The sequence below is a fragment of the Merops nubicus genome, unplaced genomic scaffold (genome assembly GCF_000691845.1).
Source record: "Merops nubicus isolate BGI_N331 unplaced genomic scaffold, ASM69184v1 scaffold14892, whole genome shotgun sequence".
In the NCBI taxonomy this organism is placed as follows: Eukaryota; Metazoa; Chordata; class Aves; order Coraciiformes; family Meropidae; genus Merops; species Merops nubicus.
This window is the reverse complement of record NW_008592975.1, coordinates 92,036-118,298: the sequence shown is the minus strand read 5'-3', so window position 1 is coordinate 118,298 and position 26,263 is coordinate 92,036. Positions and strand designations below refer to the sequence as shown.

At 38.3% G+C, this 26,263-nt stretch overlaps 1 protein-coding gene across 1 annotated transcript in view; it reads right to left on the bottom strand.

Moving 5' to 3' along the window:
* Positions 1 to 855: 855 nt before the first annotated feature.
* Positions 856 to 26,263, bottom strand: part of LOC103768189 (dystonin-like) — a gene marked incomplete at its 3' end in the record, with an annotated part of 113,410 nt that continues 88,002 nt past the window's right edge. Inside the window, exons 40-56 of the mRNA XM_008935329.1 lie at positions 26,143 to 26,259; positions 23,840 to 24,073; positions 23,277 to 23,558; positions 20,923 to 21,468; positions 19,013 to 19,189; positions 16,663 to 16,786; positions 14,546 to 14,754; positions 13,966 to 14,283; positions 13,622 to 13,788; positions 12,927 to 13,083; positions 12,538 to 12,664; positions 9,918 to 9,980; positions 8,694 to 8,929; positions 6,974 to 7,103; positions 5,202 to 5,401; positions 3,306 to 3,801; positions 856 to 2,330 (exon numbers count right to left, since the gene is read on the bottom strand). Of these exons, the coding sequence (XP_008933577.1) occupies positions 856 to 2,330; positions 3,306 to 3,801; positions 5,202 to 5,401; positions 6,974 to 7,103; positions 8,694 to 8,929; positions 9,918 to 9,980; positions 12,538 to 12,664; positions 12,927 to 13,083; positions 13,622 to 13,788; positions 13,966 to 14,283; positions 14,546 to 14,754; positions 16,663 to 16,786; positions 19,013 to 19,189; positions 20,923 to 21,468; positions 23,277 to 23,558; positions 23,840 to 24,073; positions 26,143 to 26,259 (5,058 nt within the window). The remainder of the gene's footprint in view (positions 2,331 to 3,305; positions 3,802 to 5,201; positions 5,402 to 6,973; positions 7,104 to 8,693; positions 8,930 to 9,917; positions 9,981 to 12,537; positions 12,665 to 12,926; positions 13,084 to 13,621; positions 13,789 to 13,965; positions 14,284 to 14,545; positions 14,755 to 16,662; positions 16,787 to 19,012; positions 19,190 to 20,922; positions 21,469 to 23,276; positions 23,559 to 23,839; positions 24,074 to 26,142; positions 26,260 to 26,263) is intronic.

Below are 26,263 nucleotides of genomic sequence, written 5' to 3'. Positions count from 1 at the left end.
CAGAAGAGAATATTCAAAGCTACTATATAGCCACCGGAGATTTATGACGTTTTTCTAACACTGCTTACATCTGTAAGAGTTGTAAATCTTCCCAGTGAGCACTGGAAATGAATTTATTTCAACTTGAAACAAGTCGATATCTGTACTTCATTTCATCACCAAAGCACAATTAACACCCACTAGCAATGCAACGCGTTTTTTTTGAGCTGGACAAGGATTGGTGTATTCAAAAAGCTACGCACAGAAGCTCCCAAACATATTTTGGATAAGGATGCTACAGTAAACTCTCAATATAAAAGGGGGTTTATTTTATCTGATTTTTTCGTATTAGGATGGTTCCAAGTAAAGGTGGGATTCGGTGAAGTAAAACCGGACAGTGTACCAGAACAGAAAACAGCAAAAGGTGAGGTCTCCAACCGTCACAGGCTGAAGCCTACACCCACATGAAAAAAACTCAACTGCTTAGATGAGCGAAGTGAATATGGGCTGCTGTGTGAACACTGGAGTCTGAAACTCATACCACAGCGAGGAAGAAAGGTTGTGCAATAAACGGACATCAGAACAGAAAGAATATGCTCTTCTCAAACCCAGAAAAGGTAAATGGATCGCATGAGAAAACAAGGGAGTGAAGAGAGGATGGGGTGCCGGGACAGTGAGCTGGGATGCAAAGTTACCAAGGTCTGCCAAGCTGCAGCAAAGGAAAGCTTCCCTGGAGCATGAGAAGATGCCCCATTTAAAACAGAAAAAAAGCATACAGACTCCTCTAAGGTCTGCATTTAACCAATCCCTTTAACAATGATAATTAATAAAATTGCATTGTGGTAAAATATAGTAGTAAGAAAAAAAACTTCCTACCTTGAATGTATTCAGCTGCTGATTAATAGTCTCTGTTTCCATTCCAACAGGACCCTGTGACTCTTCGTGTTCTTCGGCTCTCCCAAGCAGACTGGAGAATTCTTTTAACTTACTGTAAAACTCCTCAACACGGCTAACAGTACCCTCCACTTGATCCTCCCTGGCTTTTGCTCTGTCTAGTAGCTTGTTGCACTGTTTATTTAAAGCTTCCAAGTCCCTTTTTATACCTACAAGATCAGGAGAAGCTTCAGCTTCTGTGGCTAGCATAATTTTACAGTTTTTATTTGCATTTTCATTATTCATTATAAGATCCTCCAGCTTTTTCAGGAAACGTTTTATGTCCTCTCTCTGTGACTGCAATACCTCAAGATCTCTCCCTACTGGAGCCATGCTATCAAGTTCATCATCAAACTCCGCAAACTGAGAGAACATCTCTCGGATGCTGTTTTGGAAATGGCCGATTCCCTGGAGTTTTGTCTCTAAGAATGAGCACCTATCTTCAACCTGCTGATTCACCACCATGTATTCTCGCTCCAAAGATTCAGCTTGGAGCAAAAGGTCAGAAACCCCTTCTGAACCAGAAGCTTCTACCACCAGTTCTTGGGCAAGCTTTTTCACTAGATCAACATGAGGCTTTAAAGCTTGCAAGGCTTTCTGCTGCGTCTGCATCATCGTCAGGTGTTTGTTACTGAATGACTGAGGTCCAAGCGAGTCGTGAGCTTCCAGATGCTCTTTGGCACTTTTAAGCTGTTTTTCAGTTTCACTGGATGATTCTTGAAATTCTTTCAGCCTTTGTGCCATATTTTCCAAGCACTTTCTCTTCTTATGCAACTCTTCTGTGACCATGTTCACTTTCTGATTCAGCATCTTAGTTTCTTCTTGAACAACTTCTTTATCAGTTTGACTTGCACTGAGCAAACTTTCAGCAGTGTTATTTAATAGCTCCACCATCCCATGGTGTTTATCTAAGTCCTTCTGCCAGGCCCTCACCTGAACAATAGAATTCTCTATTTCAACAGGGTTTATGCTGACTTTTAATTCACACAGGTTGCCTTGGCACTTCTCTATCCATGGCTGCAGATCTTCTACATGCTGCTTGTATTTGAGGGCTTTCTCCAGACAATCTGTTAATTTATCTTGCCTTTCTTTTACCTGCTTATTCATTTCATCCCAGTTACTTCTGAGCGTGGCAATTTGGGATTGTAATGCTGCTTTGTCATCTCCTTGAGTCTTCTGTAAGATGCTTTCTCCTTCCGCAACAATTCTTTCATATGAACTTATCTGGTCGGTCATGGTCTTCTTAAAGTCTTTCTGTTCTTCGATTAGTGATTGCAAGGTATCCAGTTTGGCTGATACAGGACGAGCCTGGTTCAGCTCTTCTTTCTTTTTGCCTAGCCAAGCCTCAAAGTCCTTAGACATTTGCTGGAACTGATGAGAAGTGGCATACGCCAACTGAAGCTGCTGAACATGGTTATCTGCAGAAGAGAAGACAGTGCAGAAGTTCATCATCAGAACCTGCTAGTATTCAGTGAAGAAATAAAAATTAATATCGATTCTATTATGAAGGATCATTAATTAATCATTAAGGATCAACGCTGGTCCTTAGTATGTGGTGTTCAACTGGAAGACAACCAAGGCAAAACTGGAAGACAACCAAGTCAATCAAGTTTCTTGCAAGGGACAGACTTGCACCTGCACTACTGCAGAGCAGTGAAGGCATCTGGACATGCATCAAATGAGGTGAGCTTAGCCCATCTGTGTCTACACAAACCCCATTCAGGGAGACTTCAGAGGTAAAAAACACACAATTGTGTTTCATGGTATTATGACGTGTAAGCACAGGGAATATTAAGAAATCCATCCTAGTAGCATTTAACTCGCGGCCTGCAGGCAGTATGTGTTCTTAGGGAGATCCTTTGAAGTTCCTTGTAACCAGAGGAAATTAAAAGCCAAAACTGAGGCTGTTAGGGAGAACAAAGTATGACATTGCTTGCAGTGTACTACTGTTGTTCACAGGGTACGGGCAGGCTGCAGACTACCAGCCCCCTTCTGTCACAGACAGTTTTATACAATTTCCACTGCATTTCACCAAGCCGTTAACTGGTGCTTGCCTAAAAATGACAATTTTGGCTTACACTCTGCAGAGTTTGGTAGCTCAATGAACAGCATCCTCTTTTGGCATTCTAATTCAGTGAAGATGCATCTGAAGGAAGAGATGGCAAAAGCAGCCCTGTTATGCTTTAAATTCTCTCCCAAACTAGATATCCCAAGTATTGCCTTTACCTTTTTAAGATATGGGGACTCTCCTAAATGCTAACGTATAACTGGCTGGGGGCTGGCCTAGACAGAGAGCAGGCAATAGGCTCAACATTCAACATCTATAAAGACAAATGAGATTATGATGCTTTATTTATGCCTTAGCTACTATTTTTCTTTAAATAGATACAAACCTGATTTTTGCTCAATATCTTTAAATGCTTTTAAGATGCCATCTAACTGTCTCACAAGTTCTGCTTTCAAATACTCTTCTCCAACCAGTGTTGACAGTTCTTCACAAAGAGCTTGAGCTGCATTTATATTCTTCATTTCCTGTTGTATTTCCTTCTTCATTTCTCTAGCTATCTCCAGTTGTTGTTTCACAGCATCAGGTTGTGTGCTCACAGCCAGGCTGCTGCTTAGCTTACTATCCAAGGCACTTAGCTTATCAGACAGACTTCTCAGTAGACTTTGATACTCTGTGCTTTTCACAATGGCTTGGTCAATTTGGTCACATCTGTTCCTCAGCTGGCCAGTTAGACTGTCCCATTTTTGTGCCACAGCTGCCAGTTGCTCTTTTACAATTTCATGAGACGGCGGATGTTCACCAGGTCTCTTCAGAATCCCTTCACCAGCCATAGTTAACTGCTCATACTGTGGCTTTCTGGTCTCAAACTCTTTAAGCAGAATCTGAGAAGAAAGAAATTTTAAAAAGCACTTACCTCATGAAAAAAAAAATATATAAAGCAAAGTGCTTCTTACAAGTCACATTGAATTTGTTGTAGCTAAACTCTCTTACTGAGTAATCAATCCCCACGTTTAAAAGCCAGTAAAGTAATGACGTCTTTTATACAGACTGTGTTGTTTCCAAGCTCACATATCAAAGACCCAGAAAAAATGAGGTGAATTTACACAACATCTAATGGAAATTCAATCAGCAGATACAAGTTAACAATGAATTCTGTTAATACTACAGCAATTAGGTAACTGTATCAAGTAAAATAATCGTTGTTTAGTTTCAGGCAATGTCTTCTTTCCTAGACAGATTCGATATTTGTCTTAAGACAGAACTTCAAAGAAGGTGTATTCTGACATAATATTGCGAAGTATTATTATAGCACAGAGAATATTTGGATAATTTGCAAAATGACTGAATGTGTACTGTAAGACCTTTGAGGTTTAGATCACTGCTTCCCAGCCTTTTTTCTTTTTTTTTTATATTAAGTCACAGTGCTTGCAGAAGAAGGGATAAATATCATTGTTTCACTTTACAAAATGCTCCAAACTCTTTCTTTTTAAGTCAATTACATTTAACTTTTAAGGACTGTTAAGTGATACACATTAGTCTTATGCTAGCTGTCTAGATTTCTGAAGCACTTATCAGTACTAAGTAATTTTCACATAGTATTAGAATATACTTCAGATTTTAAACACTTCATTTGAATCAATATCAATATGCCAGTTTTAATATTTTTGCAAAATAATTTTTTTTCTCAACACAGTTTAAAATAACTGAAGGCAACAGAATTGTTTGAAATTATAATTTCTAACTTTTGTTTCTTTTGTTTCTGTCTTGCTGTCTTTCCGTAAGTAAACTACTCTGCGTTTTCATTACACTTTTTCTTCTGGTTGTGTTCATTACACTTATTTCTTCTGTCTTTGACACTCTTGGCCCCATATCTAGTCATATATCTAGTCAAGTGAATAAAATCTCAAAAAGATAGTTCTACATCATACACCATATATAAGGACTGACCATAAAATGTTACATACATACTCAAATTAATATGACTTCAAAGGAACAATTTTCGTTTGACTACAGAGAAACCACAGTATGGTCAAAACAAAAACTGTATCAGTGGATCAGTATCTCATCAGTGTTTTTTTCCTTTGGCTGTCCTGATCTCTCTTCACTCTTGATTTTTTCTTGTAATTACTGTAGTCAAATATGACTTAAGCAGGTATTAGCTCAAAAACAAATGTAGTGGCTCATACTCACTGTGCTGTACTCTATCTAGATGCAAAACAGCACTTTGCTAATAGCAAAAAAGAAGAAACTCAAATCAATAATGCATCTTGGCAATACTCACCTGAACCTGTTGCTTTTGTGTGTTCAGCATATTAGGGTCAATTGATAGTGGTCCCAGTACGCTGACCATTAGCTCCTTCTCTACAAGCCAGTGCTTCAGCTGAGCTTCTGCTGTCTGGAACTGGGTCAGGTAATTTGAAGACTCCTCCAGTTTTTGTTGTCTCTCAGATGTAACTCGATTGAGCTCTTTCCATTTGGAATCTAACAAGGATAAGGTTACTATATTGCATGCATGTTCTAGCAGATGGGTTGTCAGCCAGCAGGCTCTATGTGAAACATAAACAGAGCTCTCTAACGAAGCTTCTTGCTGATTAACTCCACATGCCATATTGCAGTGACTCTGCAAATACATCTTTTAACTGTCAGATCCATATACTCTTGGATGAAGGTCTGCAGTTTAGCACAGCCACGTGCAGAATTTTTAGAGCAATGAATATACAACATGTAGTAAAATTGGATTAGAATATTACTAAATGAAATACCAACAAATTTAGGCTTTGGTCTCAAATTACACAAAAGCCAAAGGGCTGCACTCAGTTACAACTTGCGTGTCTGATTTGGATAAGACAAATCTTCCTGCTTATTCAGTAAAAAAAACCAGATACCTTTCCAAGGGTGAACAGAAGCCACAATTTAGGCTGCTACACTGAACAGCCCTCTGAAGGAGCACACCTCTTTCAAATATGGAGATTAGCTGCCTGATTTAGACATCTAAACCAGATACATAATGACAGGCTATGAGAATATTTCTGCACATAGGTATTTCGAAAGTGCTGTGTCAGCTTAGGTTCACCCTAGGCCAGCCTATGGTCTCTTCTACCTGTAGCACGTGGCTTACAGAACAGCCAAAGTCTTACAGTGTTATAACTTCCCCCTTCCCTCTGTGACACTGTCAGTGCTCGGTCAGCTCTGATAATTTGTTAATTCTCCTTGTCCCTGAATTTCATCTGGGTTTTCTCAGTTTCTTTTGCCACTTCACTGTCTTTGACCTCTGCTCGTTCTGTATTAATTCCCTTTCAACACTATGCAAGTTCTTTTGGAGACCTTACCTCCTACTTAAACTTTTCAGCGATTCACTTACAAACACGGTAGATTGGAAAAATATTTAGCTTTAAAATTACTTTTACTGTAGCTATAGAAATGTCTCTCAGTATGAAACAAGATTGACCTATGATTTATTTAAAATATGACAAACCTAAGAAGAATTTTTAAAAGCTCACAACAATCATGCACTGCATTCTCTAGATCTATTGTCTAAACATGGTCATTTCCAATGTGGTTTTTTCATTTTTTTTTCCCCCAAAATTTATGGAATCGGTTTTAGAAAATGGCAAAACGCCACCAAAACCACAAAATGACAGGAGTCACTAATGCATGGGGAAAAAAACATGCAGAAGAGCATTACCAACAACTCAAACTGTTCTTTGTGTGAGATTAGCATTATTTGTTATATTTTGTAAAAAGAACAATGTATGTATCTGGAGCAGTCAAAGTTCTAGCTGCATGCTGTTTGAAGAAGGTAAAGCCCTCTCAAACAGGGAGCCAAGCCATAGTCTCTCTCAGTTCCACTGATATAAATTCAAAGCCCACAGGCACCAGTGGAATTACTCCAGATCTACACTCTTGTACAGAGAGTTATTGCCACAGAATTTAAGGGGTAGGAGGAAGCAAGGTAGTAGAAACACTACTGATTGCTAATAGATTAAAAAAAAAAAATCATAATAAAACAAATTCCAAATCAGTCTGAGCTATAATACAGCTTTACTGAAGTACCTATTTTATCCAACATTTGTCTCCACTTGGGTGCCTCAGGAGAATCAGGATTCTTCTCCAACAACTCTGTCACTTTGTCCTTCAGTTCCTGCACTTTATTTGCACTTTGCTTTAATTCCATCTCAAAAAGCTGCAAATTCAAGTGATAAAATAAATAAGAGACTAAAGAATAATGGTAGAAAGTGTAAAGTTTGAAGTCAGTAATACTGAAAAGCATAAAGATCAAGAATAAATATGAATTCTATATGAAGCACTTTCTAATGGCATATGCTGCTTTTTTTTTATAATCTGACAGCTATAAACTATATTATTAACAATTATTGTTTAATTTGAGTGAGTTACAGAACTTGAAGAATTCAGATAAGTAAGATCCACTAGGTGCCATCATATTCACCTATACTTGGAATCTACTCTTGTACAGAAGGCAAACTGAGTAACACACAGCAGCGTTCACAGCAGAAATAACCCTGCTGGCACCAGAGAGGAGCGTGGTGTGTCCTCGCCCACCTTACAGACTGCTTCTTGTAGTTCATGCACAACTATAGTTCAAACAGCACTGTAGCTTAAAGTGTAGACCTAGCAGGAGGATGAAATGCCCCACAGCAATTCCTAATTCGTGCTGCTCTTACAGAGAGAAGCAAACAGGCCTTATATGCCTGGCAAAGGGCGCTTACATGAATATTCTTAAGTAACAAAGCTTGCCCAATAGAGCTGTGGTTTAATTAACCAAAGCCCACTACACTAAACACTGAACAAACTGTACTTTATTTAAAACTTTTAGGAAAAGGTCCAACTGCATCAGAAGGATGACTCTTGCCTGAGCTTCTACTCAGTTTTCCAACTATCTGCTGTTACTACGCTGAGAGCAAGATGGTTATGTTAGCTTTGCACATTTTCTGTTAAAAAATAAGGAGCTAGTTTCCTTCCACATTTAGTTTGAGTTTTAGGACTGAATGTTATCCGAGTCTGAGGAAAGCTAGTAGCTGTTCAGGTTAATTTTTAAGGGTGACCTGCCAAATATAAACCATGAACCTCAGCTGAATCAAATTCTGTCCTTGTTCATCCACAATCACAGGCAGGGAAAGAACTTTCCCTATCCATTGTATTTCCCTTTACAGATGAACCTTTACATGTGTCAATATTGTCCATCACTGCTAGAGAAGCACACATCTCCAGTGCTGAAACAGGTCAGAAGCTTATCCATTTTTTTTCCTATCAATTAAAAAGTGGGGAGGAGACTGTTGTGCAGCTATCTATCTTAACAAGCGTGACATGGCTGCTGAAGAGAAAGACTGCCTTGGAACAGACATAAGCTGTTGCAGCTGTAGAGACCAGGAGGTCTGTGGAGTGTCAGTAAAGCAGCAGCTGCAGAAACAGCTTTTGGATAGATACAGCCCTTCAGATCTCACAAGCAATCCAGCATGTATCTCTAAGCCACCAAGAAGATCAAAAAAGGTTTACTCCATGACCAACATAGCCTCACCTATTTAAACAGACCACCACAATTATTATTTTCTGACCTGCACAACAACTCTCTGACACTGTGCTCTTTTTACTCCACTGACACAGTTTTCCAGCTTTTCTCTAATCCTGACTGGCATGCTTACTAGGATCATTTAAATACTCTCTGCAGCATTAAGCTAGGCTGAGATATTGGTTGTTCAAACAGAATCTGACCAATAAACGCAAGAAAGAATATTTTTTTGAAGGCAAAAAGTACCTTATGTTGCTCAACTTGGGCTTTAACTGCTTCACTGTCAGTTGGAGCAGCTTCCCAGTCTGATGCAGTTTTGTCCATTTTTTGCAACCATTGCATCATTGAGGTTGATTCTTCCTGAATATTCTGCATTTTTGAAAGCATACTTTCTAGTTCTGAAATCTTTTCCTTCAATAAAACTCCCAAATCTTCATAAGCATGATTTACATCAGACATGGCTTGTTGAACAGTTGTCAGTTCTGTAAAAGGAGAAATGCACAAAGACTATGTTAGAGGTTACAAGCCCTTCAAACAACACTTCAGACTTCAAGAACTTCTGAACAGTACTCTGAGTTACAATAGCTTATAGTCCTCCAAATAAGAAGTTGCTGAACATGTTACAGCCATTTCCAATTCACTCTAAATGCAGATGCAGTAGTGCTACATCTGAATGATCTAAGGTCAGTTCTCATTTGCAAAGGCTTCTCATTTCACAGAAATCATCACTTTAATATACAGAGGTACACAAGTGCCTTTCAATCTTTCTACCCATTGTTATTTTGGTATTTCAAGCAACAACTCTATGACAAGAAGCTGAAGATACTGAACTACAGTTCTGTTACTTGAATGAGAGCCTAACATTAATGCAATAATATTTTGCACACACTCATGTACCATTATAAATGTGTTTTATCACTGAGAGAGCACAAGCAGGCAGACTGTGTACTAAGTAGACGATAGTTAGAACAGATCCTGCAGACCCAGTACTTGGTTACCCATAAACATGTACAAAGTGCCTGTGTAAGTTCTTTTCTCTCTGTAAAGGGCTTGGGCACATACAGTGATACAAATACATGTAAAATGGATGTATTGTATATCTGTTTGTGCATGTTGTAAACACCGGTGGGTGTTAAAGAGTTCCAAACCACATACACACGTATTAGAAACTTCTCAGAAGTCATGAGTTATATTAAAATAGCTATTTCTGTATGCATTTATAGAAGTACATATTGGTCCAGAAAACACAGCCAGATTTGAGCAAAAAAAATACTGCAGTTAGGTATTCTTATATATAATTTTAGTATCATGTCCTAGTCAATATAGTTGCCTTACATGATGGTAATGTGAAATTTCAGTCTAGTAGTGACTGCTACATGCAGATTTATGTATAACATTTTAAAAGTGTTTACATATTTAACAGCAATTGTCGAGTACATTTCTTTAGCACATCCTGAAGTTTTTACTGACCTTTATTTTTCAGGAAATCCTGAGTTCCTGGAGCTCCTCCTTCACCATTTAACATTGTGCCACCTGTGGATCAAGAAAGACAAAGTCCTATGCTTATCTGGGCCTTTTCCCACCAAAACCCCAGCACTGCACTTCCTCTTCAAAACAGCATGATACATAGCTCTAAATACAACATTAAAGAAATACCTGAATGCTAACCTTCTAATAGTAATATTTGATTTCAACTTTAAATAATTTAAGGTTGTTTTATGTTTTAAGCTGCTCCCCAGCTAGTACCATAAGTGGTACCACACACACAGAGCATATGCCCAGTGGCTGAGGGTGCACATGCACACACATATAAGTATGCTGATATGCAAGCTGTATAAGCAGTCCTACTGCTCACAGTACTATGCTAAATAAATTACTACAGGGGACAAAGGTCTATGCCCTACCTCTCGGGCTCGGTCACATCCATATGGCTAACAATTTTCTTCATCTCCCCAAAAAAGAACCTGTTCCCTACTGCCTACTGGAGAACATGGTTTTACCCAGCTGCGTGTGGGTATGGCCAAGGAGAGGGCTAGCTGGCAAACACCAAGACTCTGGGGACAGCACTAAACATTAAACAGCAAAGCCGCCCAGAGTGGTCATTGCAGACACCACAACCAAAGACACTTACTCAGGTCACCTTCACCCACCAAGGAAGTGGTTGTAACACCAACCCTGTAAGTGTTTTCAGGCGTGCAGGCGTGGTGCTTAGAGACACAGGTTTAGTGGTGGACTTGGAAGTGTCACGTTAGTGGTTGGACATGATGATCTTTAAGGGTCTTCTTCGAGTCTAAATAATTCTGCTATTTAGCAACACTGCACCTCTGCAAAAAAAATTCTTGATACCAAACTGGATGAATCCTTCCCTATCTTACCATGAGAAAGACCAGAGCACATGCTCCATGACAGGGGTTGTAATGCGGAGTTATTAGTGTTGTTCCTGAAGTTCTCGCTGTCTCACAGAGGCAGTCACCCACCCAGCCAGCCCTACTAATTAAATGTAATTTCCAAGCCTCTGGAACCAGGGCTACAGGGGCTTTGTAAAACGCCATCAGAGCACAGAGCTGGGGCACATGGTCAAACCACAGAGAACTGCAAGCAGAATTACTTCCCGCTCTCCTGCACATTTGTGTTCCCAGAGGAGCAATTAACAGATAAAGATTAACTGTTGCCTTGGAGAAGGCTATGCATCCACCCCTCAGTATCAGCTGGACAGTGAGGACCACATTAGTGGCAGCTGGAGGATGGCAAGAGAAAACAAACCAGATACGAGAAGTCACAGGCCCCAGCCAGAGCCTCGTAAATCTTCATGCTCTATTAGCCAGACTCCAGTATTTGTAACTGTGATTAAGTGATACACAGTACAGCTCTTGTCTAGCAGGGCAAATATTCTAGTCCAGAGGATTATAGCTGTTCTTATATGCTAGTCATTTAATTATTTTTCTATCTGCGTGCATAGGAATACGGAAAGGGAGAGAGGAAGGAGCACAAATATCCCATATAAGGTTCCAAAATGTCTAGTGAAAAGACTTTTACTTAAAATTCAAACGAGAACAAAACCATCCTCCCAGTTCTTTGTGGATGACCAGTGAAGGACAACACACTTGAATTTATTTCCAGACCTAGTCAGTTCAAGAACTGACTGAAAATGTGCTTATGGCTATGAAATCATGCTAGGTGCACCACATGCTTTTAGCTACCACTTGAACGACACTTAGCAGAATTACTGGGTTTTGTGAAGCATTTTAACATTTAAACAGCAGAGTATAGAAAATCCTGGAAATAAATTTGCTATCTTTAAAATCAGATTACCAGTAAAAAGGATTTAGCTGAAGCTCCAGACTGGAAACACATTTTGGCTCAGGAAAGTCATGCTGCAATATGGAGTTGATTCCCTTTTCTGCTATTATTTCAACTATATTTCAATATTGACTAATATTTATTATTTAATATTAATTAATTATGCTATCCTATTGGGATGAGTATCTTTGCCTAGGCTGACTTTTTAGACAAACTATGTTCTCATTACCCTTCTACCAAGTACTCCATGACTCTGAAAACCTTTATGTGTTTGCTTGGTGTCACACAGAACAGCCTTGTGGCCATGAAAGAAGTATCTCTGTAGCAGCAAAGGTGGGCAGGTCCATCAGCATTTAAAAAACAGAGTTTGTGTTTGTCCTGCTTGCAGGCTTGGTGGGCATGTGAGGCACTGAACACCAACTGGAGTAAGTTGGCTTCTCATTATCACAAACCTTCTGGGGTGAAGGCAACCGTGGTACTGTTCATTTTCTTCACTATCTGGGAATTAACATACTGAAGTAACAGCTTTGGGACCTGTCAGTCATTTCCACCAAAACACTTTTATGCTATTTTGGCAGTGTAAAGCAATCAGAATGTGCACTGAATTACTACAGCAGTTAGTTTCAATGAGAGTCACAGCAAAGAACAGCCAGAACAGACACGGCTAACTGACTTCTCACAAGCCAGAACATTCACAGAGCTAACCCAAGGATGAAATGCTTTCATTTTAGTCTTAAAGGTTTTAACAATTCCTGAAATGCTAGCTTTACCCGACTATACGAATGCATACCTGATTTTGCCACTGCTCTCAGTTTGGAAGGAGAAGTCACAGCAGTAATCAGATTACACAGCAACGTTCCTCTGCTATTCATTTTCTGCAGTTCAGGTGCTTTTAATGTCCATTCATCTTTTAAATTCTGGTTAAGACAGAGAGTCATTTGCTCATTACAAAATCAATTTCAGACTTAAAAAAAAAACTTGGTGTAGAGAAAGGAACAACTTCACTACTTGAGAATCCCCTGCAGCATATCCAAACATGCAATAGGAATGTAAATGCAGGCTGCAAGCTTCCTAGTCCCAGTTACTGTGACTGCTTACGCCTCAAGTCTGTACTTCTATGTCACTAATAGATGTTCTGTTTCCTTCAAAGTATTTCATTTCTCCTCTGCAATGTCTTACCAATGTATCTTCCAAGGGTTTCTTTAACTCCTCTGTATTCAGAGACGGTTGCGCTGCTGGAATTTGTTCTGTCATCTCTTTTATCCATTTCTTTAATGATTCGACAAGGAGCTCAAAAGCATCCATTTGTTTCTGACAAGATGATACATCTTCTTCTCTAGACAATCAAAGACAATTAAAGGAATGTCAGTATTCCTTCAGGTATTTAAACCAATAGATATAATCAATCTGATATTGCTATTCCTGAATTCAAAGACTCACAAAAGCTGATTTTATGGATATGAGAGTGTGGAAAACCTAGTCTTGCTGTACAGGCAACTTCAGCAAGCTCTAAACAATAGCTCCAGTCTTCATTTGCAGCCTCATTCCAAACAGTTTTCTATATCAATCTGCACAAGCAGTAATTCATATTCTATCAGAGAAGGGGAGAAGCGGGGTTTCCTTAGAACTGACAGGACTCCTATGAATGTCACAAAGTTTGAAAAGTTCCTTGTCTTTACAGCCCACATTAGAGCTCTTGAATCAGACAGAGTAACTACAGTGATATTATCAAATAAAGTATGTATTTTTTAATATAAAAACCTCTCTACTCTGTGGTTAACTGCTGTTTCTTGAGACTGCATCCAAGAGGACAGCAGTCATCACAACATTCAAACTGTATTGTTAGTCAAAGCAGAAACAATTATTCAACTTACTTTTCCTTTACGGTCTCCTCTACCTCTCTGAATTTCTTCGACAAAGCATTTACTTTCTCTAGTACCAATGCTTTATCTCCAGGAAGAGCATGGAATGAAAGTTCTTCAAGAAGCTGCTGCAAAACTTCCAGATCCTTCTTGTGCTGTGCCAATTCTACACTAGCTTCCTGAAAAAACAGGATTACATTCTTCAATTTAGACTTCACAATCACTTGTTCAAAATTAAATTCTTGGCTTTAGCTAACAAACCAAGCTGGGAAACAAGCAGGCCTTATATATTGTTTCATCCCTTAGGTAAGTTACAGAAGAAATGCACAAAATACTGAAATGGAAGGGTACAGTACCTGCATGTACTGAGACACTTCACTGACATCTTTTCTTGGTGCCTCCGTCTCACTGAGTGCCTGATTCTTCTCATCTAGGAATGCCTGAAGTTTTTCTGACAGACCTTCAAATAACTCCACTTTAGTCTTCAACTCCTCCATTTTCATAAGCTTCTCTTTATGCTTGTTGCTTGCTGCAGAAAACCGCCCTGTGAGGTCACTCATTTTAGCTTTCAGTGTGGACGCAGTGGATGGATCGGCTGTTTCTGTGAACTTCTTCACTTTTTCATTCATAGTGTTTATACTGCTTTGGCGACCCATAATGTCTTGTTCTAGCATCTGAAACAAGCAAGGACTACTTTGTATTGCTTATAACAAAAATGTAAGAAGTGAAACCGGTCCACCATATGAAGCAACAAATCAGTACAGCCAGACCACCAGTACGGATCTACAAAAACCTGTATGTGAAGTTTCACTTCACAAAACAGTCCCTTTTATTTAGTATTTTGAATCCATTAAAGGTGCCAAACTAAGATTATAATTTTTTCTTGAAATCTGAATTATCAAACAACTGTTTCTTCTTTCACAGAATGCTACTTACAATGCTTTTACTAATAATATCCTGAATAGCAGCAGAATTCAAAGGCACTTGATCTTTTTCTTCAAGGCTCTTTTCAACTCCTTCCATCCAATCCAGCATTTCATTCAAACCATCCTGCACACTTAGGGATCGGGTCAGAGTTATCTGGAGCTTCTCATTCCTTTCATTCACAGACTTGGATAAATTGTCATACCTCTCTACAATATTATCTGATAAAGAGAAAAACATATTTCAATCTCTTCCTTCAGCCAGACTAGCCTTTTTGCTCATTTTACCAGTTCTCATCAGGCAAGTGTGAGTCAAAAACTGTCTACATCAGAACAAAGCAAACCCATCAGCTTTATTATTTAAAAACACACAAATCAAAGATCAAAATCTTCAAATAGAGCCAAGAAGCTCATAGGGCAAGGGAAAGGAGAGATCAGCTTACAGCTGTGCTTGGCTTCTAGAACTTGGTTCCCATGGAGCTCTAGCTTATGACAGCTGTTGACTGCTCCCAAAAAATAAAATAACAGAGTATTAAGACAGCTCTTCTACAATTACATCTCGTATGTAATTGTTAGAGCTGAAAGGTTCTTCCAGATGGTTCTTCATTAGACCTTCAATGCTTCTGGGATAAGGCTCTTAAAGTTACAAATTCTATGTACCTTCCATGGAGTTTCTTCACCAAATCCAAAGAGGCAAGGCCACTGTTGTTTTATTTTGTTGCTCTGCAAGTTACTTACGGGATTCCACTAAAAGACAGTTGTGTGATACACAAAGAGTCTTCAAATTTCAGACAGTAGTGACTGTCATGCTGTGCTACTTCTCACAACTGATAGGAAAGAGTATTTGATGTAGGTGGTAAGGTGTTGGTAGTGGCAAGATTTTTGGCTTCTATGAGAAAAAGCCAGGGGCTGCCCCATGGAAGAGACAGATGGTTCCAGCTGGCTCCAGCAGACCCACTAGAGGACATAGCTGAGCTCCTCAGCCAGGCTGGTGGTGCCTCTGGGAAAATGTATTTCAGAAAGGGAAAAATGCTGCCAGGGACTGAGAAGTGAGAAAAAAGAAAGTGTGAAAAACAGCCCTGCATACTTAAAGGCCAGACAAGAAAGAGGGGGAAGAGGTGCTCCAGGAAGCCTGTGTAGGACCACGCTGGAGCAGATAACCACATTGCAGCACATGGAAAACCCCATGCTGGAGGAGGTGGATAATTACTGTATAAACTGCAGCCCATAGAGAGCTCACTGGAACAAGATTATCTTGAAAGATATCATCCCGTGGAGAGGACTCACACTGGAGCAGGGGAAAAGTGTAAGGAGGCAGCAGTGGCAGAGAGGAGCTGTTTATGCACTGACCACAACCACCCATTCCCCACACACCCTGCCCTGTTTGGCCGGGAAGGGGTAAGAGTAGTTGAGAAGGAAGGAGGGTGATGGTGAGCCTGGGAGAAAGAGCAGAGTGGGAGGAAAGTTTTGCTTTGTCTTTGTTTCTTACTATCAAAATCTATTTTTTTTGGCAATAAATTAAACTTTCCCCAAGTTAGGTCTGTTTTATGCATGACAGTAACTGGTGAATGATCTTCCTGTCTTTATTTCAGCCCTTGGGCTTTACCATCTTATTTTCTATCCCCTGCCCTGCTGGGCAAGGGGAGTGAGAGAGCAGCTGGGTGGGCATCTGGCAGCCAGCCAAGGTCAACCCCACCACAGACAGCTTCTTGAAGTCTGAAAGAAATAATTCCTTGGCTAAGGATATTTCAAGTAATTGCTTGGGAACAGGTAGGTGGAGTCAGGTTCCTTGAACCTGAATGTGCTCCTTCTCACTAGAGAATTTATAATGACTACCTCTGTTTTGCATGCCCATCTGTAACACGGGAATTAAACATAATCCAAATTTCTGAAAAAAAAAAAAAAAAAAAAAAAAAAAAGGGGGAAAAAATAAAATGACAGCTTTTAAGTGAAAAGCATATGGATCAACATAGGAGACAAACCAGCAATGAAGTTACTGTGTTATAATAGCTTATAAAACATGAACTTGAACAGTGACACAAGAATGTGGAAACTGTATTTTGTAACTTCCAGTACCTGCAAGCAGACACAAGTGATAAGAAGAGGTATTAAGAAAAGTAAACATTTTACCCAGTGTTTTCTGAATTTCATCTTTATCTGGTGTCAACTCTCCTCTTGTATCCAGTAACACTTCAGCAGCTTTTTTCAGTTTTTCTACAGCAATTTGGTGGTTAGACACTTGTCCCTGAAGAACCTGTAAAATTCCACAATTATTTATGCTTTTCAGTACAGCTAACAGTCCCACATGCAAGGCTTAAGGTATGCCACGCAACCTAAACTTAGAGCTGGAAATTCAGTTTGTGACCTCTCCTTAAGAAAAATCTTCACCACTGGTTATGACTGCTCTTGACCTTCTGGCCCTTGTTTTAATTTACCATCTTTTTTATCTTCCATTTTACAATACTTCTCTGACTCAACTGATTTCTTGTGTGCAACTTCAAAATGTGTATTTTGATTAGCTGTTTTTTGAAGACCACTCGTACAAGCTCATATACTACCTGAAAGAAAAATAAACATATTTTTCAACTCAGCATCTGAGAATAATTCATGAGAAAAAAAAACACACAGTCAGCAGCAGTGGTTACACATTCACTGCCACTTGTATTGACAAAGGATCAGGCTGATACCACAGCACAAACAGGAATAGCTTGAAACAAGAGAACTGCTTTCACGGTTCAGGAACCTCCTCAAGCCAGTGTCACTGAATTTTGACTAGGTTTGTCCATCTAACCAAGGAACACAGATTTAGAGACTAGCCCAGCCATGACTTGCTCTGGAGTCAACAAAGATTGGAAGGTTGAATCAACTTCTGAAAGTGTTGTTCCCTCTCTAGTGTATAGTCTTAAATTATTTCAGGCCACTCTGTTAGCATATATATGATGTATCTTTGGTTTGATTCACTCAAACTTTATCCAAGTGCAAAATGAAGGGACTTCTCATTTATTTTTTGATACACACTAACTCAATAAAAATATGACTCAAAAGGTAATCCTATCTGCCCTGCCAATACAAAGAAGTCACATCAGTGCATCTAGCACTGGTACCCAGAGCACAATGGTATGCCAGAACATAGTAAGTCTAGCTGACCCACTTGACAAAATAAAATTCAGATAGACTTGAAAATTAATATTCCTTACACTAGAGAAATATACTGTACTTCTGGAGGAAAAAAAAAAAAAAAGAATAAAAAAGAAAAAAAAAAAGATGTACCAGAAAACATGTGTGCTGACAGAAAGCAAGCAAGCTGATGCCAGAAACACTGAAGAATAATCCGAAGAGCAATTAATCCCCATAAAAAGATTAGACCCCACTATACTGCCAAGGTCTGTGTCTAGCTGGATTATCAGCTGCATGTGTTGGCTACACGGGACAGCTTTAACTTGCAACACCTGACTTCTTAAAAAATACTCTTTTGTTTTGCTTTCATTAATTGGCTTTCTTTCTGCAGCCTCCTGTTTTTTCTCTTCCTTTGAGTCTCCTGACATGTTGCACCCTCTCCATTCTTCTCAGCTCATATTCAATGAGTGCTCTTTTGTGTGGCAAGTAATCCATGCAGGCTTTTCATAAAAGAACCCCAATACCCATCCTTTTGTATTACTTGCATGAAAATTGGCATTATACAAGATATAATTCGTTTTGGCATAAGGAACAAAAAGTTTAAATGAAGCTTCAAATTGTAGTTAGCGTTATTCCTACTCTTCTAGCGCTTGGAAGCACAAACGTACCCGAATTGTTCCTCTGTTAGCAATTCAAAGTTCACACTTTTAGTTTTGTTGTATTACAACATTGCTGGGATTTGTCTCCTCTGATGTGTCATGCACCACACTGCTGGGCAATTCCAGTGGTAGATTTAAAAGATACCATGTGGTAAAGGTAACTATTGCTCAGGCTGACGTAAGGGAAATGGTTAAAGCACATACTTTCCAAAAGCCACTGACAATCATTTCTCAGCAGTAAACATATCAGACCTGCACTGATACTTCACACAGCACAGATAAAACAGTGAGGAAACACCTGACCCGAGCCTTGCCCACTGAAAAAGAAATAATCTTGCATTTTAATTACAGTATAGATAAAAATATAAGAGCCAGTTCAAAGATGACAGACTGTATGAAACTTTATACAACCCATTTTATACTTCAAAACTTTCAAGATTTCACCCTATCATTTGCTAAGTGATTTGAAACACGTCTTGCTTTCACCTCTGCTAATGGCATCTTGGTGCTTGATTTCTTTTTCACCCTAATGTTCTCCAGGAAACACATTGGATAGCTGAATTTCAGAAATATAAGTTGTGCGCCCATGTGCAAGGCAAGAATTTGGCCTGCAGCCACTTGGATTATGTTGGATTAGCCTGATTTTCAGACAGAAAGCAGCTCTTTTTAGGACAAAAGTACTTATGCATTTTAAAGCTTTTCACCTTGGTTTCTTCTAGTTGTCTCTGGAGATTTTTGGGATCCACTGCAACTGGCTCTGACAGTTGTTTGTTCACAGCTATTTCAGAGGCCTGGAGACCTGACAAAAGTCCAGATGAGGCATCTTCATAATGCTGGTATTTATCCACCAGGTCTTTAAGGTTATTTCCAAGGATGCTACACTAAAAGAGTAGAAAACAAACAAGCAAATACCCAGGCATTAAACTGTGTGCTGCACTTCATACCAAACTCAAGGTCCTACTTTCCTTCCTGAAGTACTGTGTGATTTTCTCCTGTCATCATTCCACTGTCTAACTGATTTCTGAACTAAGGCATGACAGCTGGACATGCTACACAGGTCCTCCCAGTCTGTGCTCCTCAAGCACGATTTAGGATCAATTTACTAATGCAGCTGGGAAAGTGGAATCTAATCCACTGTACTAGAATAGGAAAAGCCTTAGGAATACTTTTTGATCCATCAAAAAGATACTTTACTGTACTTTATCAGTACTCTGACATCAAAATTTAGCCAGTGGAAGCTAGAAATTTAGAAAAAAAATCAGAATATATGTGTATGCTCATTCAAATACAGATGAATAGAGTTTTGCCTTCATAAGTAACTTATCTGCACAGCAAATCCAAAGTAATATGGCTTGGTATTGCACATATGTTTTGTTTTGGTCACTTAAGAATGTCATCTGACCAAGCTCCTATTAGTCCTCTATGTTAGTCCACCTTAAAATGTATACAGTGAGTCATCATGTAAAAAGGTCACTGGTACTCTTTCAGATTTTTTGAGATGGTTTCACAAGCAAAATCTGATTGTATGAAGTCATAATATTTATAAACAGTTACTGTAAATATTTATATTCTGAACCTTCCACACACTGTATTTTCATATTTACATGTGTTACTTGGTCTCCATCTGGTGGACAAACATAGGACGGACTAAAGAATGGACTAGTTAAATGAGAATTGACTTCAACAGGTTAGCACACATATATATATATATATATGTATATATATTTACAGTTCTAGAATATTATCAATATTGAATAACAATTTGGTTTGGTTTGTTTTTTTGTTGTTTGGTTTTCTGTGGTTTTTGTTTGTTTTTTTTTTTTTTGTGTGTGTGTGTATGTGTTTTGTTTTGTGTTTTTTTTTCTTTGTTTTCTGTTTTTTTTAAACAGCTGTTAAGTTGTTGGCATGTTGAGACCAGTTGGAGATATTTGTCTAGTTCTGTCAGACAGATTCCACACATGAACCTGGCACAGAGAGATGGATTATCTTCATGCTCTAAGGTAGATGGAGTTTTGCACTGTTAGCTTCCCAGCAGTTAGAGACTAATCTCAGATTGCTAAGGATAAAATGTGTATTTGTCAGAGTAGTGGAAAAGAACTGCTATCCTCAAATCACTATGTTCTTGCATGCCTAGTGCTGACAACAAAAGGTCACATTGTGACAAACCATTTCAGGATACAAATCAAACTCAAATTTTGAAATTTTGGGAAATTTTTTTTTTTTTTTTAATGTTAAATAAGCAGTTGTGGGGAATATCACAAGGAATATAAAGAAGTGTTATACATCTAGAAGTATTACAATTTCTTTCCACCCCAAAATGTTATTCAGACATCCTGTACTATCATACACTCAAGGAGTTTAAGGCTGGAAAGAACAATGAAGGAATCTGGTCTTACTTCTCCCTTATAACAAAAGGTAGAAAATTTAATCCATTCATTGAATATTCTGGCACTTGACTAAAGCAGCTATTCTAGAAAAGCATCTTGTTCTGTTACCTAACATTAAAAAACAATTTACTACTTCCCACAGCATTTGTTTCATCAGCTAGCCCCTTTTACACAAACTGCCAAATCCATTATAGTAGCCTTTCCTACTCAGCATAAATAAAACTTACCTTAGTATAGAGAGATTTGAAACGATCTGAGGCATTATCCAGTTTATTCTGCACTTCAGTATATGTAGCTGAAGTATCAATACCATCTTTGTCAACCTTCACTCCATCTCTTTTGCTACACGACCTTGCAGCATCTAAAACTCTTTGTCCAGCAATTGTAATATACCGTAAATCACCTTTATGAGATATCACATCTTCTGAAAAACTCTTTTGCCTTTTCAGTTTGACCATAATACCGCTGAAGTCAGAGGCACCTGCCTGCAGGTTGTCGAGTTCTTGTTCTGCCTGCTGCAGCCAGGTTTCAAATTCACTATAGTCTGCATCAAATTTCTCAAGTTCTTCTCTTAGAGAATGAGTCAATCTCATTTTCCGTTCGGATTCAGCTAAAACGGTTTCATACTGAGCCTTCAGTTCTTTCATGTTCCTTTGCATCTTCTCTTTTTCTTCAGGGGAAAGGTAGTGCCCTTGTCTCTCAAGCAGTGCCTGAGCAGACTGAGTTGCTACTATGACAGCCTGCTGCTGGGAAATGATTTTCTCATGTTGAGCCTGCAAGAAAAAAAAAGAATAAGTTATGACCAACAACTTCTTGGACAGTTCCTTAGAAATGACAAGTAAAGCAAAGTCCACCAAAATGATAAAAAGATGTTCTAATCTTCACATTATTCCTTTAAAATCATTTTGTAAGTTAAGTGAAAGCATGACTCCTGGTCATCACATTTTTGTGCAGTTTCAGCATTTTACAAAACATCCAATGGTAATTTTAGCCAGGTATGCAGACCATGATCAAATGGGAGTTTTCAAATATCATTGGAATTCAGAAATACTAAGAGATATAGATATATAAATATATCACCCAAACACTTTCCCCTGTATTTCTAAAAGCCAACTCTGTATACTAAAACTAGGTATTACAAATCTCTCCTAATAAAGATTATTTCCTTACTACTTAACATTTACGGTAGCATCTTAGTGTAGTCAAAATTCTCCTAATTCCCTTTCTCAAAACAGAATTAATCAAATAAAGCATTCAAAGGTAGGCAACTTTCCATATCGAAACTTTTCCACTTCCTGTTACATATATTATAGCTACCATTTCGAACAGACCAAAAAGAGTGAAAGCATTAAATATTAAAAAGAGTACAGATAGTTTCTTCTTATGCTGAGTGAACAAACTTTGTTATCCTTTTTTTTCATTTAATTTTAATTTTAATTTTTTTCATTTAATTTTCAATTTCAAGAGCAATGATTCTTATTAAATACACTTGGTCATAGAAAAGGTCCCTTTGACCTTAAAAAGTGAGACACATTCTATGCACGTAAATCGTTTCAATCTCATTTAAAAAACAGTTAAATCATAGTAACTAGAACTGTATGCCAAACAAAAGCCATATTTCAAATTTATTCTTTAAAATAAAAAAATCTCCATTCTTCAAGGTCTTCTGCTCTCTCATAAAATAGATATGGAAAATAGACTGGTATGCTTTTCTTTCCATGAGTACAGTTGGCATTTATCCTGCAAGCATTAGGTGCAGAGAAGGACTATCAAAAAAGGGGATGTAAAAACATTATGTACACAAAACCAAATGATCTTTTCTTCTTAAATTGGTGGGGTTTTTTTGTTTTTAAGGATTTTTTTTTTCAGTAAGAAAGGAAATCCAAAATAGTATCAGCTATCAGCATAATCATTTTTATCAACATGTCCATCAAACAACACCTAGAAGTTCTTGGTGGCTCACTTGTAAATGAACAAAAGCTATAAAACTCAACTCTTAATATTTTAAATGTTTCCAATTATCTTACCCAGAAAATTTATTTTTAAAATGCTGTGCTGTGGTTTCATGTAACTCATCCTTTTGAAGCCTTCAAATAGAGCTTTACCGACATGTTAAAGTTATAGAGGATGAAGACTGTAATTTCAGCAAACTATTATTTGCAGCTATTGGCAATCAGTGTTCATATTGAATGGCAGGGGTTGAATCATTTGACATTACAAAGAATTTTGAAAAAAGTCACATAAAGGGTGTGCATCTATGTTGCTGCTTTTTGGATTTTATTTACCTGCATTAATTTCTCACTAAAAAAATTAAGAACAGAGTCAACATCACGAATCTTAACTTCTGCCTTGTACAGTGTGTCCTTTTTCTTACTGTGCAGGAAAACACCATAGTAAGAGGGGAAAAGAGTGACAAATTCACACTACATTCTAACAACTGAAATTCCTATAACTGCAGATGCCCAACTCCCTAGTGCCTGTTCCAAAGTCTGTGACAGAAAGAATGACATGGAATTCACTCATGTTGAAAAAGGACTGACAAGCTTAGATTCTAAATGTTGAATAAACCCACTAAGAGTACCTTGACTTTCTGATACTGCTGGTTCAGATTATCTTCTGTGCTTCTGGCCAATCCGTCCACCTGACTTTCAAAGTCTTGCTGAATTTCCAGCAGGTTACCATTGACATCATCCTCCTCTCCTTCCAAAGACTTCACATTCCCCTCTTCAAAGTGTGTTCCATTCTGTTCTATCGCCTGCTTAAACTTCCGCCCGTGCTCTGCTTCTTTATCCACATTCGATAGCCAGTCCAAAAGGTTTTCTATTGTACTTTTACTTTCTTCTAGCTGTTCTATGGCTGCAACCTACATGGAAATTTTACAGTTTCAGTTTACAAATCTTCAGCCACTACAAAATATCACATGTAAACAGATCTCTCAAAATACATTATTAACATTAAACAAAATACTGATTGACGAATATGTTGCTGTTTATTTTATAAAGAAAATAAACCAGCAAGCAGTTTATCAGTCACCCAAACAAAATACAGTTTTAATCTCTCTACACTGTATCAATAATAAATTGCAAGATTAACCCGTAAGACAAAAAAAGTTTGAATAAAGCTATGAAATGGTTGCGTAAAAACCTTTTCTGTTTCCTGCTTAATTGCTGTTGTCATAGCTTTATCCAGTTCTTTTTTGGACTCTTCTGCCTTCTGGCTAAGGAGCAAACACTTTGTCTTAGCTTCATTCAGTTTCTGTTCAAGATTAGTCTTGTCTTGTTGTGACAACTTTTCTCCATTCTCTTTCAAGAAGTTTTCAGTATTTTTCACAATGTCTGCCAGTCTCTGGGCACTCAATCTCATGTCTTTTTGTATCTCCTTTTGAGAAAAAAGAAAGTAAATAGGAGTAAGTAAATTATTCACTAGACCTTTCCAATTAACTTTATTGGAACTATCTCTGTTCTGGGGTAAGCACTACACTGGTCCCTTCTAACTTGGGAGAGCACATGATACATTACTAAATTGCAGATAGGATTATTATAAAATAAAATTGATTCACCCTCTGACAATGTTGCTACAGCTCAACCTGTTCTGGTGGTTTTGATTTTTTTGTTGTTGTTGTTGTTGGGGGGGTTTGTTTGTTTTAATTGCAAGCCTGTTGCCTTACACTCCTATTCAGACTGAGGCCGCTTTTTGCTTTGTTTAGCAGCTCAAGTATTGTATTTCCATTTATACAGAAATAAAATATATATCTTATTTTGTAGATAGCAAGAGATAAATTAAGTCTGCTACACTATAGTTAGCCTCCTGACAAATTCCATTCCATTACTATCCTAAATGAAAGCTGTGCAAAATAAGGGGACTGAATACAAGTCAGAAACTTGTAGTCTTCTTTCCTAGATGGAAGTTGTCCCATATTTCTTAGTTTTTTTCATGCCAGAAATGGCCTGTGAATATTTTCATTTAATTGTAATCAATCATAATATTTTAATCCCCAAAGAATGTTTAAGTCCATTACATTTCATACAGTTTATGCAAAGTAGTTTTCCTAGTCCTATGATAAAGTCAGATTAAAAAAGAAAATCTGCCTCCCAGTTATCTGAGGGGATCTTTAATTATAATTACACTGTTGAATACATTCCGTTAATGAAATAAGGTCTTTTTTCTATGTGCAGTGTAACACTCTTGAAGCTGCAAGACAAAACATTTTATTCTCATTCTAGACTACAGATTTTGCAGCAATTGTAGAATATAGTTTGGCAGCTAAAACTGCAGCGCATTTTAGTTAGGTTGGGAAGATTTTCCTGGGAACAATATATCACGACAAGATTCTTCTTCCCTGACAAAGATCTCTGTGCTCCCTTTTCAACAGCTCACTGGGGACAAAAGCTCTGACCTGTGATATATAAAAGACCTTCTGTAAGCCCTCACTGCCCTCCTGAGACACCCTTCTACAACAGTGTCTATGAGAATTAAGTCAGCAAACAACCACTAGGCTGCTCAGCAGTCACAAACAGCTGATGGAAAAAAAATGAAGCAGATGCTGTATCAGTTCTTCACTCCCACGGGTACCCCATTTAGGTCATAAATTCCTAGGACAGACAAGCAATACTAAGAGGTACCCCAGGGGTGTCCATATCTTTCCACTGACTCTAAGAAGAACTTTGACAAACTAGATGTGTTACTTTGAAGGTAGGTAAAGCAAGGCAAAATGAATAAGGAAATTATGAAACCTGATTTGGAGTTCTACAGTAAACTACTGCTTGCAGGATGAGGAAAAAGAACAGTACCAAGTCCATTAGTCTTTTATCTACCATAAACTCAACTAGTGTCACTCAGAACAGAGTAAAACTTTACAGATGACAGGATACAGCTGAAAAGCAAGGTCTCAATAGGAAAGTAAGCAAACTCAAAGGACTCTGCTACACAAGGACATCAAAGAGACTGCAAAGAACACTAGAAAAAACAGAATTCAAACCAAAACAAGAGTAAGGTACTGGGAAGCCCCAGGCAAGAGAAAGCCTTGCAGCAAAATCCTTCAAAATACTGTGAAGAGGAATAAGCAGTCCCTGAAAACTGTTTAATAGCTGATTACATTATTTTAGCATAACAGACCATGTTTCTTTATTACATTTGACACGAACAATCTTAAGGTACATGTAAGATATTTCATGCCTGCTCCAAAAGTGCTTCTTTAAACATCTAGTACATACTCCCAGTTCTGGTGTCCCCTAGTTTGAAAGTTCCTTTTCTCCCACTGGCATATACTGGGGTGTATTCATGGGCAGCAGTTGAACAGCATGCCATTAAGCCTTTACTTTTTGTAGGTCAAAGAGATCTATTCCACACTCCTCTCACATGACAAGTCTTGTTATCCAGCAAAAGAGTCTAGTCACTCTCCTCTGCACTCGGTCATCTTTGGCTTCTCTGACTAGAGTGGTGCATACCTCCTGTTTGGTCTGGTATTGTTCTAGCTCAGCCTTGCTGTCTCCAATAACAAGAGACTCGTGCTGCCCGATGAGTCGATTTTCAGTCTGTGTAAGCAAATCACAGATTTCCTGCAGCTTC